Source organism: Onychomys torridus, chromosome 3 (genome assembly GCF_903995425.1).
Source record: "Onychomys torridus chromosome 3, mOncTor1.1, whole genome shotgun sequence".
NCBI lineage: Eukaryota > Metazoa > Chordata > Mammalia > Rodentia > Cricetidae > Onychomys > Onychomys torridus.
The window spans coordinates 29,566,602-29,583,220 of NC_050445.1; the positions used below are offsets into that span (position 1 = coordinate 29,566,602).

At 39.7% G+C, this 16,619-nt stretch overlaps 1 protein-coding gene and 1 long non-coding RNA gene across 2 annotated transcripts; one reads left to right on the top strand and one right to left on the bottom strand.

Annotated features, from left to right (window-relative positions):
- Positions 1–749: 749 nt before the first annotated feature.
- LOC118579439 lies at positions 750–11,390 on the bottom strand. The gene is made up of 3 exons (XR_004944474.1): positions 11,329–11,390; positions 9,746–9,941; positions 750–1,487 (listed from the first exon to the last, which is right to left on the bottom strand). It is a non-coding gene; the product is annotated as an uncharacterized LOC118579439 (long non-coding RNA).
- On the top strand, positions 5,964–10,845 carry Prss37 (serine protease 37). Its single transcript, XM_036180726.1, has 5 exons — positions 5,964–5,997; positions 7,621–7,759; positions 9,352–9,605; positions 10,253–10,389; positions 10,699–10,845. Exons 1-5 carry the CDS (start codon positions 5,964–5,966, stop codon positions 10,843–10,845), a joined length of 711 nt encoding a protein of 236 aa, XP_036036619.1.
- Positions 11,391–16,619: the final 5,229 nt, after the last annotated feature.

The following is a 16,619-nucleotide window of genomic DNA, read 5'->3' on the forward strand; positions in this document are numbered from 1 at the left end:
TGTGTTCTGGCACACATTTCCTAACCTTTACCCTACTCCCTTTCCCAGCCTTTAGGAAGCAACTACTCTACATTCACCTCATTTTAAAAGCATTTACACAGGAGAGAGAATATACAGTATGTGCTATTTTGTATCTAACTTGATTTATTTAATATAACACACCCCAGTCCATTCATTCATTTGCCTGAAAAAATTCAACTTAAAAATGAATAAATGATATGAATAGACACATCTCATATGAAGGTATGAAAATGAGATCTGGGCAGATAGCTCACTCTGTAAAGTGATTATTGTGTAAATATGAGGACCTGAGTTTGACCCCACAAACCCGCAATTTAAAATACCTATAATCCCAGCACTGGGGAGGCAGAGACAGGAGGATCTCTGGGTTTTTCTGACTAGCTACCTAAATTGGTAGACTCAAATGTGGAAAGAGACTCTGTCTCATAAAATAAAGAACATGAGAGGGGTTGGAAGAAAAGGGAAAGGAGGAAATGATGGAATTCTATTTTAATTTCAAAAAATCCAAACAGTAATGTAGAGAATAAAAGAGAAAGACACCTGATATTGACATCTGACCTACACAAACACATACTTGCATTTGAATGCATACACACATGTGTACACCAAGAGACATGTAGTCAACACACACACACACACACACACACACACACACACACACACACACAATGTATACAGATTACTAACAAATTTATTTTTAAATATTTAACATCATTAGCCATCAGGAATATTAAAATCTAAACCACAACAGGTTATCTCAACCTAGTTAGAATAAATATTATCAAAAAGAAAAAATGTAACAAATGTGAGCAAGGAATGTGGCAGAAAGGGGATTTTTATACATTATGATGGAAGTATAGATTAGAATTGACAACATAGAGAATAACAATTTCCTCAAAACATATTAATATAACTGCTGTGTGACCCAACAGCAAAACTTTTTGTTTTAAATACAAAGAAAATGAAATTAGAACATCACAAAGATGCCTTCACGCTCATGTCTGTAGCTAAGATATAGATCAAACTAGATTCCTAGCACTGGTGGATGGATCATGAAAACATGGTAATACCATTCACTCATGAAAAGCAATGAATCCGATCATTTTCAGCAAAATGGGAGGAATCATTAGATTAGAAAAATATTTTCAAGCGCTGAAAAGTTTCCTGCACTGACTCCTAAGGGACCAATTATTTCCTCACTCTGAAAACTTTGTTAGGAACCAGAGCAATTATCTCCTTCTAAAGAACACATATGTTAGTTTTTATTAATATGTCAGGGAACAAATCACTTGGATTTTTCTCTTGAGAGTTTCTTCTATAGTTCTTTCCAACTTGCTCTAGTTAAGTTTCGGTTGCTGTGATAAACATCATCACCATGAGCATCTTGGGAAAGAAAGAGTTTGCATTCATTTCCAGCTGATAGTCCATCACCAAAAGAAGCCAAGACAGGAGCTCAAAGCAGGAACCTGGGGACAGGAACCAAAGAAGAGATCATTGAGGAGATGCCTTCTGGCTTGCTTAGCTACTTTTTAAATGCAGCCTAGGCGCACCTGCCCAGGGAGAGCATCCCATCCCATACCCGCCCCCCATCTTTGGAAGTGAACTGGAACATCCTACATCAATTAATGATGAATAAAATGTCCACAGGCCAGTCTGATGGAGGTGACTCTTTAATTGTAGTCCCAGATATGTCAAGTAGACAACCAAGAAGAGCTATCTAACTCCTCTTAATCATACCTGTCATTGCCTTCACTCGCCTCTCAATCATATCCTTCATTCCATCACACATCTCTCCATCATACTCCTCACTGTCTCTTAATCCATCCTTCCTTATATATGAAGCACACTAACTTCTATCTTTATCTCCTTTTCTGAAGTAATAAGCTTTGTGACTTCGGGCTTTTGAAATTTTTCTTTAGGACAGACCATTCTCCCATTTTCATACATCACATAGAAACAACTCTGCCTCATAGCTAACATAATATAAAGATTATTAAGGAAGCTGTGTCTTATATTTTCCTAAACAAATTCTTATTGAAGAGTGATTAAGAAGTCTTCCCCCTCTCCCCCAACCCTGCCTTTCTTTGGTATGCTTTTTCTTAGTGGTGTTCTTCCAGATCCTGTTTTCTGAAGATAAGTTCTGAGAGGTAGATCCTCAGGAGTCTTGGGTCAAGCTTTGTGATACTACTGTGAAGTAGACCCAACTGTCTACTACCAATTGTACTACCCACTTGTCAACTTTCCTAACCTCACTAGCATTGTAGAGAAGAGTGCATAAAGCTAGGGGGAATTGAACTTATGAGAATGATTGTTAGATTCATTAGTCCCTTACAACTTGTGGCAATCCTCTTGCCTGCTGCCGTGCTCTATGCCATGATGGTAATTGACTCCTATCCCTCTGGAACTGTAAGCCCCAAATAATATTTTCCTTTTATAAGTTACCTTGATCATGGTGATTTATTGCAACAATACAAAGTTAACTAATACACTTCTCAAGATGGGGATCACATCTCTAACACATGAACCTTTGGGAGACATTAAGGATCTGAACTGCAATGGTCTACTATGAGGATCATCCTTAATGATTTAATCTTTCATTAGACAAATCTAAAATACAAGTTTCATTGATTCTGCAAGTTAGTTTCTCAATTATAGACTATGAATTAAACCATAGTATACTAAATAATAGACTTTTACCTATCTCTAATGAAAGGGGGAGACTTCAGAAGAAAGGGTATGATTTGGGAATATGCAAATGATAAGGAAATATGTGTTAATATATAGGATAAAATAAGAATTGCTTACTGAGAACCAACAGATCTATAGACAGCTTTCTGAAGAAACCTTCAAAAAGTCTAAGATCTAAACACAGAATAAATGGAAGGCAAATAGAATCATAATATGTATCATATAGGCATGGAGTCTTTGAAGTAAATGCTAGTTAAAGCTACAGGCCCATGAGAGAAACCCCTTTCCTCCTGATGTCATGATCAGAGATAAATGATGCAAAAGGCTGGAGGAAAAATGTGAACCAAAGAACAGGGAAGAACCACCCACTTGACCATAAAGAGCACTGTTCTGTTCCCACTGCTGTGTCTTGCACTTACCATACCAAAACATTGTGGCTTTAACCAGGGATCTGTTTCTAGGCAACGTGCCTCAACTAAAGGGAGGTCATGGAACAATAATCTCAACCCATGGGGGGAAAGTACCAGAAAAGAAGTCTGCTGCAGTGACCTATGTACTGATAAGAGGAGACCAAGCACCAAACACTTGAAACTCTTGATAGACGAAGTTAAAATGTGAGGTTATAAATTAAAAAGCTAAAGAAACAACTAACTATACCCAGCATGGGAGAGGCATGGCTTCTTCTATCTGTCTATCTGGAGAAATCTCTCTCCACTGCTTACATCCAGGGCTGTTTTCCAACCTCACTGAGTGACACTGTCTGCTGACCCTGGTAGACATCCCTGAAGAGGCAAATGGGCTGAGGGCTCCAACTGCTGATAATCTTCTGTACCCCATAAGGAAAGAGCTAGGCCAACATGAAACCCTGGATTGTTAGAAATACAGTCTAAAAGTTAGTCATGTGAAAAACTTCCTGAAAGTAATGTAGATAGGTACATACATACACACACACACACACACACACACACACACACACACACACACACACACTACAGATTGATTGATACTTGTGATATTAAAGAGTGAGAAGAGATGCAGAAAGAGATTCATTCTCAAGTACACTCAAGTCCAGAAGACAGGCAGATGTAAGCATGGCTAGTGATTGAAGAATTTGGCAGTCCAATCAGTATGAGAGAGCTTATAATTAAAAAGCATGATTTACTCTAGAGTAACAATGGGTAAAATCTATGAGACTAGAGAAAAATTAAACAGAAGATTTTAGCATGCAGACAGAACAGTGTTTGGTTATTGGGGAAAACTTCTCAAGAAGATAAGAGGTTACATCTAACTCCGTCGGGTAAAAACATGCAATCTATTTGGTATATGATAGGCAAAGATGGTCACATTAGAAGCTTTAACTGGGCAGTAAAATGGAGAAGGTGTAATCTGCAGAGAACTGAGCTCTGGGTCAGGTTGGGGCTGATCAAACACACCTGGTGTCCTAGCACTTGAGACACAGAGACAGAAAAGTCACCCTTGTGAGAACAGCCTGGGTTACATAGACCCTGACCTCAAAACAGACAGAAGGCTTCCTTCTAGCCTATCTGCATCCCTTTGTGTCAGCTGTCAATCCCAAGAAACATTTCCTACCAGGGACCTCCCCTGGCTGCACCAGGTTGGGACTCACAGGTCGGTACCTCACTCAACCACCATCACAGAAGCTGCTTCTTGCAGTAGATGAGAACAGACACAGGGACCCACAACGAAACAACACAAAGTGAGAGACCTTGAAGCACTCAGTCCTAAATGGACTAAATTTTCATCAAGCCCCTCCCCTCAAGGATCAGGGGGGCCTGCAGAAGAGGAAGTGGAAGGATTCTAAGAGCCAGAGAGGATGGACGGTTCCAAGGAAATGGAGTCTTCCAGACACAACAGGATTGATGCACATACGAACTCACAAAGACTATAGCATCACACACAAGGCCAGGGTCCCTGTTGTGGATTTCCATCTCTAACCAAGGAGCTAGGTGCAATTGACAACCACTGGCAAAAGAAAAGTTAGTTTTCTCCAATGGAGACTTACTGGGTATGGCAATCACACTTCTGGGTAGGTCCTATGTCCAGGAAGTAGTTGGCCAAAAGAAAATGAATTCAATGATATTTTTAAAGACTTTTTGTCTCATTTTGCTTTTGGGGGCATTTTTTGTCTTATTGGTCTTTTGTTTCTATGTTTTTGTTTCCATTTTTGTGGGGAGGGAGAGGTTTGTGTTAGGTATTTCTTGCCTTGGGCTTTGGTTTTGTTGGTTTTTTTAAAGTGAGAAGAATATGAAGTCAGGTGGGTAGGATCTAGGAGGAATTAAGGGAGGGGAAAATATGATCAAGATATAGTATATGAAAATATTTTTCAATTAAAAAAATAAGAAAATAGAGGCAGGAAAGGAATGGGGCAGGGACTCGGGCACTTGGAGAGGGAGAAGACACTTAGCTCTTACCTAGGATTCACTAAGTGTTCGAGGAGCGTGACCCCATGGTGTTGGTGCTCTTTTTCTTGTGAGTTTGTGCTTCCTGGCATCTAAAGTTGACTGTGGCCATGATGTTAGTTGAAAAATAATTTCCTTATTTCACTATGTAAAAGTCACTTAGAAGAGTCTGTCTTCTGAATTGTCATCAATACATTAGATATTAAATTCAATGTCATCTAGAAGGTATACCATTTTCCAAGGGTCAAAGATAATTAACTGTTCCATGTAAGCTTTCATTTCTTCATTTTCTTAGCTCAGTGATGGTGATCAGGACATAAAGACCCAGCTGGCGATGATGACTGAGTGATGAAACAGTGACCAGATGTAACAAAGATGGGAGGGGCTAAGGGAAGCATTAAGTGACTATTAGAGGGTTCAGAGTAAACCATTAGGGACATGCTCTCCCTTAGCCAAGGTAGAGAATCCTGTTCCTCACAGCTCTGTCCCCAGAACCTCTGCAAGATAAGTCTGAAGCTCCTCTTTACAGACAGTTGAACTAACTATAGTCCAAGGAGCTTTTAGGAAAGTAGCATAGAGGAGGATGTAGACTCAGATGTCTACCAAACCTTGCCTGAAGTCTCATTAGAAGCACCATCTCCTGCTTCTCCAGTCTTCTTACCTGGAGTCATCTCCATCTGCTGCTTATGCCTAGAGCTCTTTCCTGATCCCACCAACTGTCGCTACCTACCCATATCTGCTGGGTCTGGTAGACATCGCAGAAGAAACAAGTGAACAGGGAATTCTAGCCTCTGCTCATCCTTTTACACCTCACAAGGAAAGAGCCAGACCATCATGAAACTTATTTTTTATTTGACCATCCTAGCTGGTATGTATTTAAGACTTTCTACTCCGTCTATTAAAGTGTGGGTTAATATAGAATGGGGTGAGGTAAAGTGAATGTGTGACTAGTGCACAGATGCATCAAGAAATACTATGAGTAGAATTGGGTTTCCCCAATTATACCCTATCCAAAGGCTCTCAGCACAGATAGTCTATCCTAAGTGTTAAGCTTTTGGATAGGGTATGGGACATACCTGCCTTGGAGAATCATCAACAATAAGTATTCCCCCAAGTTATTGTGAAATAAGGGCCACATTACCCTCTGGGAAAGTCCTAATCTGGTCACAAGAACAGAGAATCCAGTTTGACTTCTGGTCTCCCCTAACTCTAGAATGCAGGGAATGGTGAAGGTGGGAACAAGAGGTTTGATACTATGCTCCCAGGTCTGCAATCTCTGCTTCCATGAAGTCTAGATTGAAGAATTTCCCACACTCCCTAAAAGTCGGGGCCATGTCACATACTAGCTGGGTTGAGATTGGGCAAGCTAATTAGCCTAGCACCTAATATAGAGCTCAAAATCTCTTGCCTTTATTAATAACTCTGCTTTGAAGTTTTTAAGTATGGTCACACTTAGGTGTGATGAGGTATAGGCCCAGATATAGTAGGGTCAGTAGAAGTACCAATAAGAGCCAAGAAAGGAGCATTAGACTCAGCCTTCCTCTCTTTTATACTCTACTACTTTTTTTTTTACAATATTTCATTAAAAATAATGTGTTTGTGTTAGGAAACTTTAAAGGTAGAAAGAATCATTTATAATGTGCACCAACACATATTGAACTTACTTCAAGTTATTTTCTGCATTTCATTGGCTTATTTGGGGTTTTATTTTTAGACAACTGAATTGTAACATATGTATATCTCATTTTTTATAAACAAACTGCCTTCAGTTGAGATGTCCAGAAACATCTTTTTTTAAGATTTATTTATTTATTATGTATACAGTGTTCTGGCATGTGTTCCTACACACCAGAACAGGGCGCCAAATCTCATTATAGATGGTTGTGAGCCACCATGTGGTTGCTTGGAATTGAACTCAAGACCTCTGGGAGAACAGCCAGTGTTAACCTCTGAGCTATCTCTCCAGCCCCTGTATATCTAATTTTTAGCTCAAATGTCACTAAGGTTATTTTTGATGTGTTCTATCTGCTTAAGTGTTTCTTTATCTCAATATCAAACAATATTTATTAGATATTTATCCTTCCAATGTTCAACTACTATTAGTATTGTTAAAAATGAATACTCTTATTAATCATCTTTGCCTACAGCTGATTATGTTTTTAAAATGGATTCTTACTTTTGGAATTCTCAGGCCACAAGTTATGAACAAGTTATAATTCTTAATGCTTATTTCTAAATTGCTGTCCAAGAAAATAAAATCTATTTATGAGCAGTAAATGTATCTTTATTATACCCTTTATTAGAATAAATATTACCAATATTATCATTACGATAAGTCTTACATAAAGTGTGTCACTTTAATTTACATCTTTATTAGAAAAATTATCTCCGGCCACTTGGTTACTCCTCTAAAATTATATACATCCCTTTTCTGCTGGGAAGGTGTGAATGTCTCATTTACTCTGACATTTTCATGTTATTGTTTTCTCAGGGACAGCTTTATTCACTCACTCTGTGCAGAAAGAGGACCATGCTCCATATATAGTCTACCTCAAGTCTAACTTCAACCCCTGTGTGGGTGTCCTCATCAAGCCCAGCTGGGTACTGGCACCATCTCACTGCTATTTACCGTGAGTACTGGGTGTCCCCTCCTCAAATGAGTTCTGCTCGTTCTAGATCAGTGAGTATAACACAAATCTTTAAAGGTCTTATTAAATAAAAAACTCAGAGCCAGATATAGGGGTGAAAGCCTTAGAGATCAGGGAAATAGTAAGAACCACCAACCAACCTTACCTCACCAGCTCTGCAACTTCCAAAATGCCACAACTTCCTGTCTACCCAGGCTTTTATTGCCTTGCTGTTCTGCCCTCTCATTGGCTCTTAGACCAGGTACCTCACTTCCTTGTCACTGCCTGTCTGTACAGACCTCCAGGTCTCTATGGTTGGTACTGGGATTAAAGGCGTGTGTCACCACGCTTGGCTCTGTTCCCTAGTGTGGCCTTGAACACACAAAGACCCTGCCTGCCAAGTGATTGGATTAAGGGTGTGTGCTACCACTGTCTGACTTTTGCTTGCTATTTCCTCTGATCTCCAGGCAAACTTTATTTATTAACATACAAATAAAATATCACGACATTTCAGTACAAATAAAACATCACCAGATGAGTCTCAAGTAGGGATAACTTTCTCCTAGGATATGTTTAGAAAAGTCTGAAAGTATTTTGGGTTTTCCCAATCAGAGGGAGGTTCTACCAGCATCTAGTGGGAAGCTCTCAAGCAGGATGCTGCTAAAATTCCTAGAGAATACATATCACCACCTAAGACTCTGCCTCATGCTATCCCTCCCCTGCTGCCCCATTAGTATTTTTTTTTACTGGAAATAACTACATTTAATCAATTAGAGGCTCAGCAGGTGACTCAAATTTGTAAACTGAGTAAATTGAAAAGAGATTTTTTTTTTTAAGGGGACTAATTGTAAAGAGATGGTTCATGTCCCACAGAGGAGGCATTAAGGAAAAACAGTGGCCATCCTTGTGCCTAAGAGGAAAGCATGTTTCAATAGAGTTAAGAGCGATCCCTGCATGAAGATACTATCTGATAGGAACAGTAACCTTTGCCAAAAGACAGAAAAAGTCTGTGACAATGCTTCTGGGGAGAATCTGGGAAGACAAATACTTCAACAACACCCTTCTCCCTCCAAACACTTTCCCATATTTCCTATTGACCAGAAGCCAAAGAAGAAAGCTCATTGATTTAAGACACATCGCTTTTCAAATCTTCAAAAAGGGAGGAGGAAGGTTGTTGGTGGGTTTGCGACCCACCCTCTGTCATTTCACTCTCTGTGTCCACTAAAGTGGAAATTACCTACTTGGAAAAACGAGGCCTGAAGAGAATCTGATGATAACTTTTATAACTATTATTTTCTTTTCCAAGGCACTATATTGGAAAACAGTAGTTAAGGACTCCACTATTTACTCTGACCACATGTAAATTACTACAATTTGTGTCCAGTACTTCTTTTGTAAAATGAAAATGAACGCAAGATCTAATGTACAGACTTACTGTGAGTAAAAGGTAGCCCAGATACAGCACTTGTCACAGCATCTTGCAGACTGTAGCATCTAACACCCAAGATAATGACGGTGGTAAATGATGATGATACTGTCGTGATGGTAGTGGTGGCAGTAAGTTACTGATTCCTTCCAACCCTTTCTTCCCCCAGAAATCTGAGGGTGATGCTGGGGAATCTCAAAAGCAGAATCAGAGACGGGACAGAGCAGACAATTCAACCCATCCAGATTATCCGCTACTGGAACTACAGCCACAGTGCCCCGCAGGATGACCTCATGCTTATTAAACTAGCTAAGCCTGCCACCTTCAACCACAAAGTCCAGGTCCTTCCCCTCGCCACTACCAATGTCCGGCCAGGCACTGTCTGTACACTTTCAGGTTTGGACTGGAGTGAGAACAACATTGGTAAGTACACCTTCCCAGCAAGTCAAGCCATCAATTTCACCCAAGGAACACATGTATCCTCAGAATTATGACATTAGATGGAGTAGATAATGGCTCGGAGCCAATGTATGAAGCTATAGGAGTAGTCTAAAAAAAGGTACCTGTCTAGAAGTCCAATACTTCTCTATAGTCAGGGTTTCCCTGGAATCTTCACCGCCTCTGCAGGACTTCGGCAGCTGGATCCTCTGGGCCATCTGAGTGCACAAAGACCTTCTTGCCACAGGCACCATTACATTGAGGAGGCAATGGATCTCCTTCCCCATGTTTGTTTCACATGTAAAGGACACCACTGAGAACCTGAATCAGATCATTTGTAGATACAGAGTAGGAAGAACATCTCATTCCACAGTACATAAGATGATTTCACATTGATAAAATGCTACTCTGTGCGCCTGCATCTACATTTGTAAAATGAGGCTAGTCAGCAGGGCTAACTCTCATTAATGCATAACTTTGTTGTTGTTGTTGTTGTTTGTTGTTGTTGTTGTTTTCCTTTTTCTCCTTCTTTACTCCCTTTATGCATACTCGAAATAATATCCACTGAAGTACAGGAGGTGAGGGTTAGGGACAAGTAAGTCTTGAGCTAAGCCAGATGTTTTTCCCCTCAGGCAGGCACCCTGACTTGAGGCTGAATCTGGAGGCTCCAGTGATGACTGACAAAGACTGCCAGAAAACTCAACAAGGAAGCAGCCACAGGAACTCCTTATGTGTCAAATTTGTGAAAATCTTCAGCCGAATTTTTGGGGTAATCTTTTTGTCTAGGTTCAGATTTCAGTTACTTGTATGTGTCTAGTTAATGATTTAGCCATTGTGCATGTTAACTGCCAAATAATTTTTGAGAATTTGGTAAGGTTATTGCAATTTTACCTGCATTTTTTCCATCATAGTCTTCCTACAAAGGATCTTTATTTATTAAAGAGCATCATATATCCCTGGTCAATAATATTGCTAATGTTCATGATCTTAGCTGCAAAGAAAAGCTTTGAAAACAAGCATTGTTTATAATTTTTAATTTTTTCCCTCCCTTCCTTCCTTCCCCTCCCTTCTCTGGCAGGAGGTGGCTGTGGCTACTGTCATTTGTAAAGGCAAGCTCCAGGGAATTGAAGTTGGACACTTCATGGGAGGGGACGTTGGCATCTACACCAATGTTTACACCTATATACCGTGGATTGAGAAAACCATTAAGGAAAGGGTGAAATGATGCCCAGCTTTTCCCTCTGCGTCCCATTGTCTCTGCCACTGACGGAAGGAGTTCACATGTTCCCTAAATTCAAATAAACTCTCCAAGCAGCAAGTTTGGGATGCAGCACACTGGGAGCCTATGTCTTATTTGCATCAATGTCCACTCCACATCAGGATGAGAAGAAATGATCTGTTGTTACATTGTTCTGGGTTCTGCTCTCTATCATATGTCATGTTTGCAACAAACCTTTGACGTTACCTTTTTATCCCTCTTTATAAATCAAGTTTTGAGACTAAAACATCGCCCTTAGCTAGTAGATATCAAAACTTGGAATGGAATGTGAAACATCAGGCTTTAAACCTTGTGCTTTTAGCGTAAATATATGGAGCAATCCATTGTGCTGCTGCAGGCTTGGGGGCGATTCATTTAAAAAAAGGGGGGGGTGATATAGTAGGAAAACTCAGGAAAGTTCATTAGATTCTGAGAAAAGAGAAACTATACCTGAGGAAAGTTCCAAGACAGGCTTGAAATCTTGAAATCTTGGCAGCTACCCACACAAGGCAATGAATAGATGGAGCTGGAAAGGTTTGCATGCTTTCTAAGGGAAAAGCCAGAAATGGGTTGGTTCAAGCAGGGTCTATAAGCACCTACCCAAGGAGATGGGACCTTTAGGGTTTATAAATATACAACTCATTATAGGATCAGTGTGGTGGTATTGTGTTCCCCAAAATATTGTGCACCCTAATAAACTTATCTGGGGTCAGAGAACAGGACAGCCACTAGATACAGAGGCCAGAAAATGGTGGCGCACACTCCTTTAATACTATCAGTTGGGAGGCAGAGATCCATCTGGATCTCTGTGAATTTAAAGCCACATTGGAAACAGCCAGGCATGGTGACACACGCCTTTAATCCCAGGAAGTGAGGGCAGAAAGCAGAAAGGTATGTAAGGCATGAAAACCAGGAACTGGGCTGGTTAAGCTTTCAGGCTTGCAAGAAGCAGTTCAGCTGAGATTCATTCCAGTTGAGGACACAGAAGCTTCCAGTCTGAGGAAACAGGATCAGCTGGGGAATTGGTGAGGTGAGGAAGCTTGGTTTATTCTGTCTCTCCGATCTTCCAGCATTCACCCCAATGCCTGACTTTGGGTTTGTTTTATTACGCATCTTTAAAATTCATGCTACAGATCAGTCATTCCATTCCTTTCTTTATCATGTCTTCAGGAGTGCCATTTTTCTTCCCACCATTTGGCTTACACTAGTCTTCTTTAGCAGGTAAAGCAGAACCTTTTCATTAGTGGAGAAGGGGTTTCATATCAAAGGAGGCTCCCTGTTTTGTCCAGACATAGGAATTATATATTGTCTATATCAAAGTGTGATATAGATAGACCAACCTATATCATATGTCATATAGTTATATGATAGGCCAACCCTGCCATTTGCAGCAGAGAATGCTATCCACAAATACCAGATAATGGTTGATTCCATACTAATATTGACAAGTCCCAGAAGGTACCAGAGAAGTGAAGAGCTGTACAACAGAAGCCCTTTGCCCTTTCCCTACCTTCCTGACTACCATCCCCTCTCAGCATCACAATGGATACTTGCTCTTGTTTCTCTGCTACCTTGTCATTCAAAGGGCTTCAAGTGGCTAAGCTCTCAAGTACTAGAATAAACCATGCTAAGACCTGCTCATCTCACAGATGTACTGATACAGCATGCTACAGAGGAAGAGCCCATAGGAAGAGTGAGAGGTAAACAGTGAAACTCTAGGCAGAAAAGCAGGTTCCAATCTTCTGATTGAGAAACTAGTATGGCATTGTTATACACTGAATGGCTTTGTGCCCTCAAAATCATATGGTGAAATTTAATTTCCCCAAGTGATAGGATTGGGAAGCAGCATCTTAGCAGATGATTAAGTTATAAGGGTGGAGATTCAGTGAATCATACAGAGGTCCTCCTAAAAGACAATCCAGAAAGCTTCTTTCTGCCCTTATACCATGTGAAGTTATGGCAAGAAGATGTCAAATTTCTAGACAGAAAATTTCATAACAAGCCAGACAACCAAGTCGAAATTTCCTGTCATGGTGTACCTATGACAGAAACCTGGCATAGGGCAAGAGGCAGCATTTATAAACTCCTCCAGGATAAGAGCTTAGGAAAAGATGCAGTTACAGTAGTGTACAGTCAGAGTCCATTTCCTTTGCAAAGCTCATGACAAGTTCAATCTAATATTTTCACTATGGATCTACCTGTCCAACTAGTTTTGATTTACAGTTGATTTTACTGCCAGGTGCAAATTTTGTTTAGAGGCACCATATCTTTATGGTACAATGGTACAATCCCATGGGATATTTTGTACAAGAACAGGCCATTAGATTGCCAGCCCCATAACATGTATCCTGAAACACTCAGAGAAACAAGTATTTCTATTGATTGTGTTATCTTCTGTGGAATTTATAAAAACATCATCTTCAAATTAAGAGAATTTGACTTCTTCCTTTATAATCTATATGCCTTTTATATGTTTATCTGACCTCATCACCCAGGCTACAGGTTCAGTCCAGTGTTGAAGTAGAAAGACTAGATATCATTACCTTATCCCTGACCTTCGGGGAAAATGATCCAGTCTGCCACAATTATGTGCATTTTTAAAATGCACTGACTTACAGTTCCATCCTATCCCTAGTTCACAGAAGTGTTTTTTAATCACAAAAGAATGTTGAATCTTGTCAAATGCTTTGTCCTCAGCTGCTGAGATGGTCATGAAGATGTACTATTAATATGACATACTACCTTTAGAGACTTTCAAATGGAAATGGCCTTATATCACCAGATGAATACTGTATGTAGTGTCTGGTCCTTATACATGTTGCTAAATTCAATTTTCTAGTGTTCTGTTGACTGTTTTTCTATCAGTATTCATGTGCATTGTTGATCTGTAGTTTTGCTTTGTTTTGTTTTGTTTTGCAATGTCTTTGATTTTTTTTTTAATAAGGGGGAAAGTGACCTCATTGAATGAATGGGAAAGTCTGCCTTCCTCTTTTACTTCTTTTTTTTTTTTTTTTTTTTTTTGCCAGAGCTGAGGACCGAACCCAGGGCCTTGTGCTTGCTAGGCAAGCGCTCTACCACTGAGCTAAATCCCCAACCCCCCTCTTTTACTTCTTAAGTGGGTTTTAGAAAAGGTTATTAATCTTATCAATATTTGGCAAAATCACCCAGAAATCCAACTTATCTTAAATTTTTATTTGAGGAAACATCATTATTATAAATTTATTCTATTTAACAGATCTAGTCATACTTCCTATTTTTCTTGGGGCTTTATTTGTTTGTTTGCTTTGTTTTTTAACTATGTTGCTGGGAGGAATATTAGTTATGTTAATTTTTCATTATAATACTGAAAACACCTGAAAAGAATTTAAAGGAAAAAAGATTTACTTTTGGAGGTTTCAATCAGTGGTCAGTGGGCTCATTGCTGTGGGCCTGAGGTAAAACTAAAACATCATGGCAGAAAGATATGGGGGAGGCCTGTTTACCTTGTGACCACTGGAAAAAAGAGAGTGAAGGCCTGGGCCAAGATAAACTCACCAAGAACGCATCTCCAAAAGTGCCCAGAACCTTCCAATAAAGCCTTCAAATTATAAATCTGCTGTTGATAAAGGCAGAGCCCTCGTGGCCCAGGCACTTTCTAAACACCTCACCCCTCACATTGCACTAAGGAATATGTCTTTAATATATCAACCTCCTGTAAGAACAAAGACAGAGCCACGTGGTGGTGGCACACACCTTTAATCCCAACACTCAGAAGGCAGAGGCAGGTGGATCTCTGTGAATTCAAGGACAGCCTCATCTACAGAGACTCCAAAGATACACAGAGAAATCCTGTCTCAAAAAACAAAGGAAGAAGGAGAGAGGGAGACAGAGAGAGAGAGAAAGAAAGAAAGAAAGAAGGAAAGAGGGGGAGGGAGGGAGGGAGGGAAGGAGGGAGGGAGGGAAGGAGGGAGGGAGGGAGGGAGGAAGGAAGGAAGGAAGGAAGGATGGAAGGAAGGAAGGAAGGAAGGAGAAAAGAAAAGAAAAAGAACAGAGACAGGAGGGAGGGGCTCCATATCAGATCCACACAGTGCTTAGAAAGGTTAAGCAATCCCTGAATTCTTGGGATAAACAACTTGATCACGGTATACTATCATCTTTATTCACTGTTGCATTCTGTTCTAACAACTTGATCATTCATATTTTTTAACATCTTTTATATTTACATGGGCCTGTAATTTTCACCTCTTGTTTATTTCTGTCTGATTTGGGCACTAGATTTCTTTTCTAATGGTGCTAATTTCTCCAACAGTTACTGCTTTATCCACACCTACCTTATCTTCAATTTTAAACTCACTCACACCTTCCTTTCCTCACCAAACTGCATGTTTATTCCCTGATCCTCTTGCTGATATCTCTCTCTCTCTCTCTCTCTCTCTCTCTCTCTCTCTCTCTCTCTCACACACACACACACACACACACACACACACACACACACACACATAAATGCCACAGCCTAAAAGCTACCCTGCTTGAAATATTCTCCATCAAACAAATTCATCCATTCATCCATTACTTTTTAGTTCACTCTCCCTCAATTTCTTAGAACATTAGCAGAATGAAGCTAGATTTTTTTATTGCCAGAATGCAATGAGTAGTTGGTTCTGTAACTAAAATTTAGCTAATCAAACTTAATAGAAAGAAATGAACTTAAGGTGATGTGAGATAATACCAAACCTAAGGAATAGAATTCAAAAGCTACTACTCAGTTGTTTAGATTATGATAGATATGAGGCTGCTTTGTGTTTTAGGAAGAATCCAACCCTGACCTCTCTGCTCATCAATCAAATAGCAGATACTGATCATTATTTTCTAAGTAGTAAAAGTAATCACTGGAAAAACTAAAAAGTATGAAAGCATGATTGATTGTAGGTCAGAGGAGAGCTAATGATGGTAAACATGCACTTTCTTTCCATACTGTTTGAGCTATGTTTAGTCATGCTCATATATTACGTTCTACCAGTTCAAACATCTATTCTAAGTCAATTCCACATCAAAGCATAACACATAGTTGAAAGAAGACCACACACATACACACACACACACACACACACACACACACACACACACACACAATCAGCTATAATTCTGAAAATGCAAACTACAAAAGATATAATTACATATGATTTGATTCAAGAACAGAGATTTGCCTCCAGATGTGTATTCTTGCTAAAACACAAAGCAGCCTCACACCTGTCACAAATGAAATCATCCACAGAAGGATAAGGAAATCAAATCCCACAAGGTGCATGGGAAGGAATATAATTTAATGGAGCCATAATCAGCAAATCAAAAACTTGATATTTACATTTTATTTATGTATACATCATGAGATGACTAGCACAATCAAGTGAATTAACATATCCATTGCCTTACGTGTTCTCTCTCCATCTCGCTCTCCCTAGTACCCAAGAAAAACAAGGTTTAGGCCCCTAGTAAATTTCAAATGTGTAATAGAGTACTAACTGTAGACCCCATGCTTTACTTCAGTTTGAGCTGCAGAACCTAACCTGCCTAACTGAAACTTTACAGCCCTTGCCAAGTACCTCTGTTTCCCCACTTTCCGATCTCCTAACAACCACCATTTCACTCTGCTTCTCGGGGTTCTCTTTCAGATTCCATATATCAGAAGATCATCTGTCATCCTGCACCTACCTAGCCTATTTTCTCAGAAGAATGTCATCCAGATTCATTCTTCTTTAGCA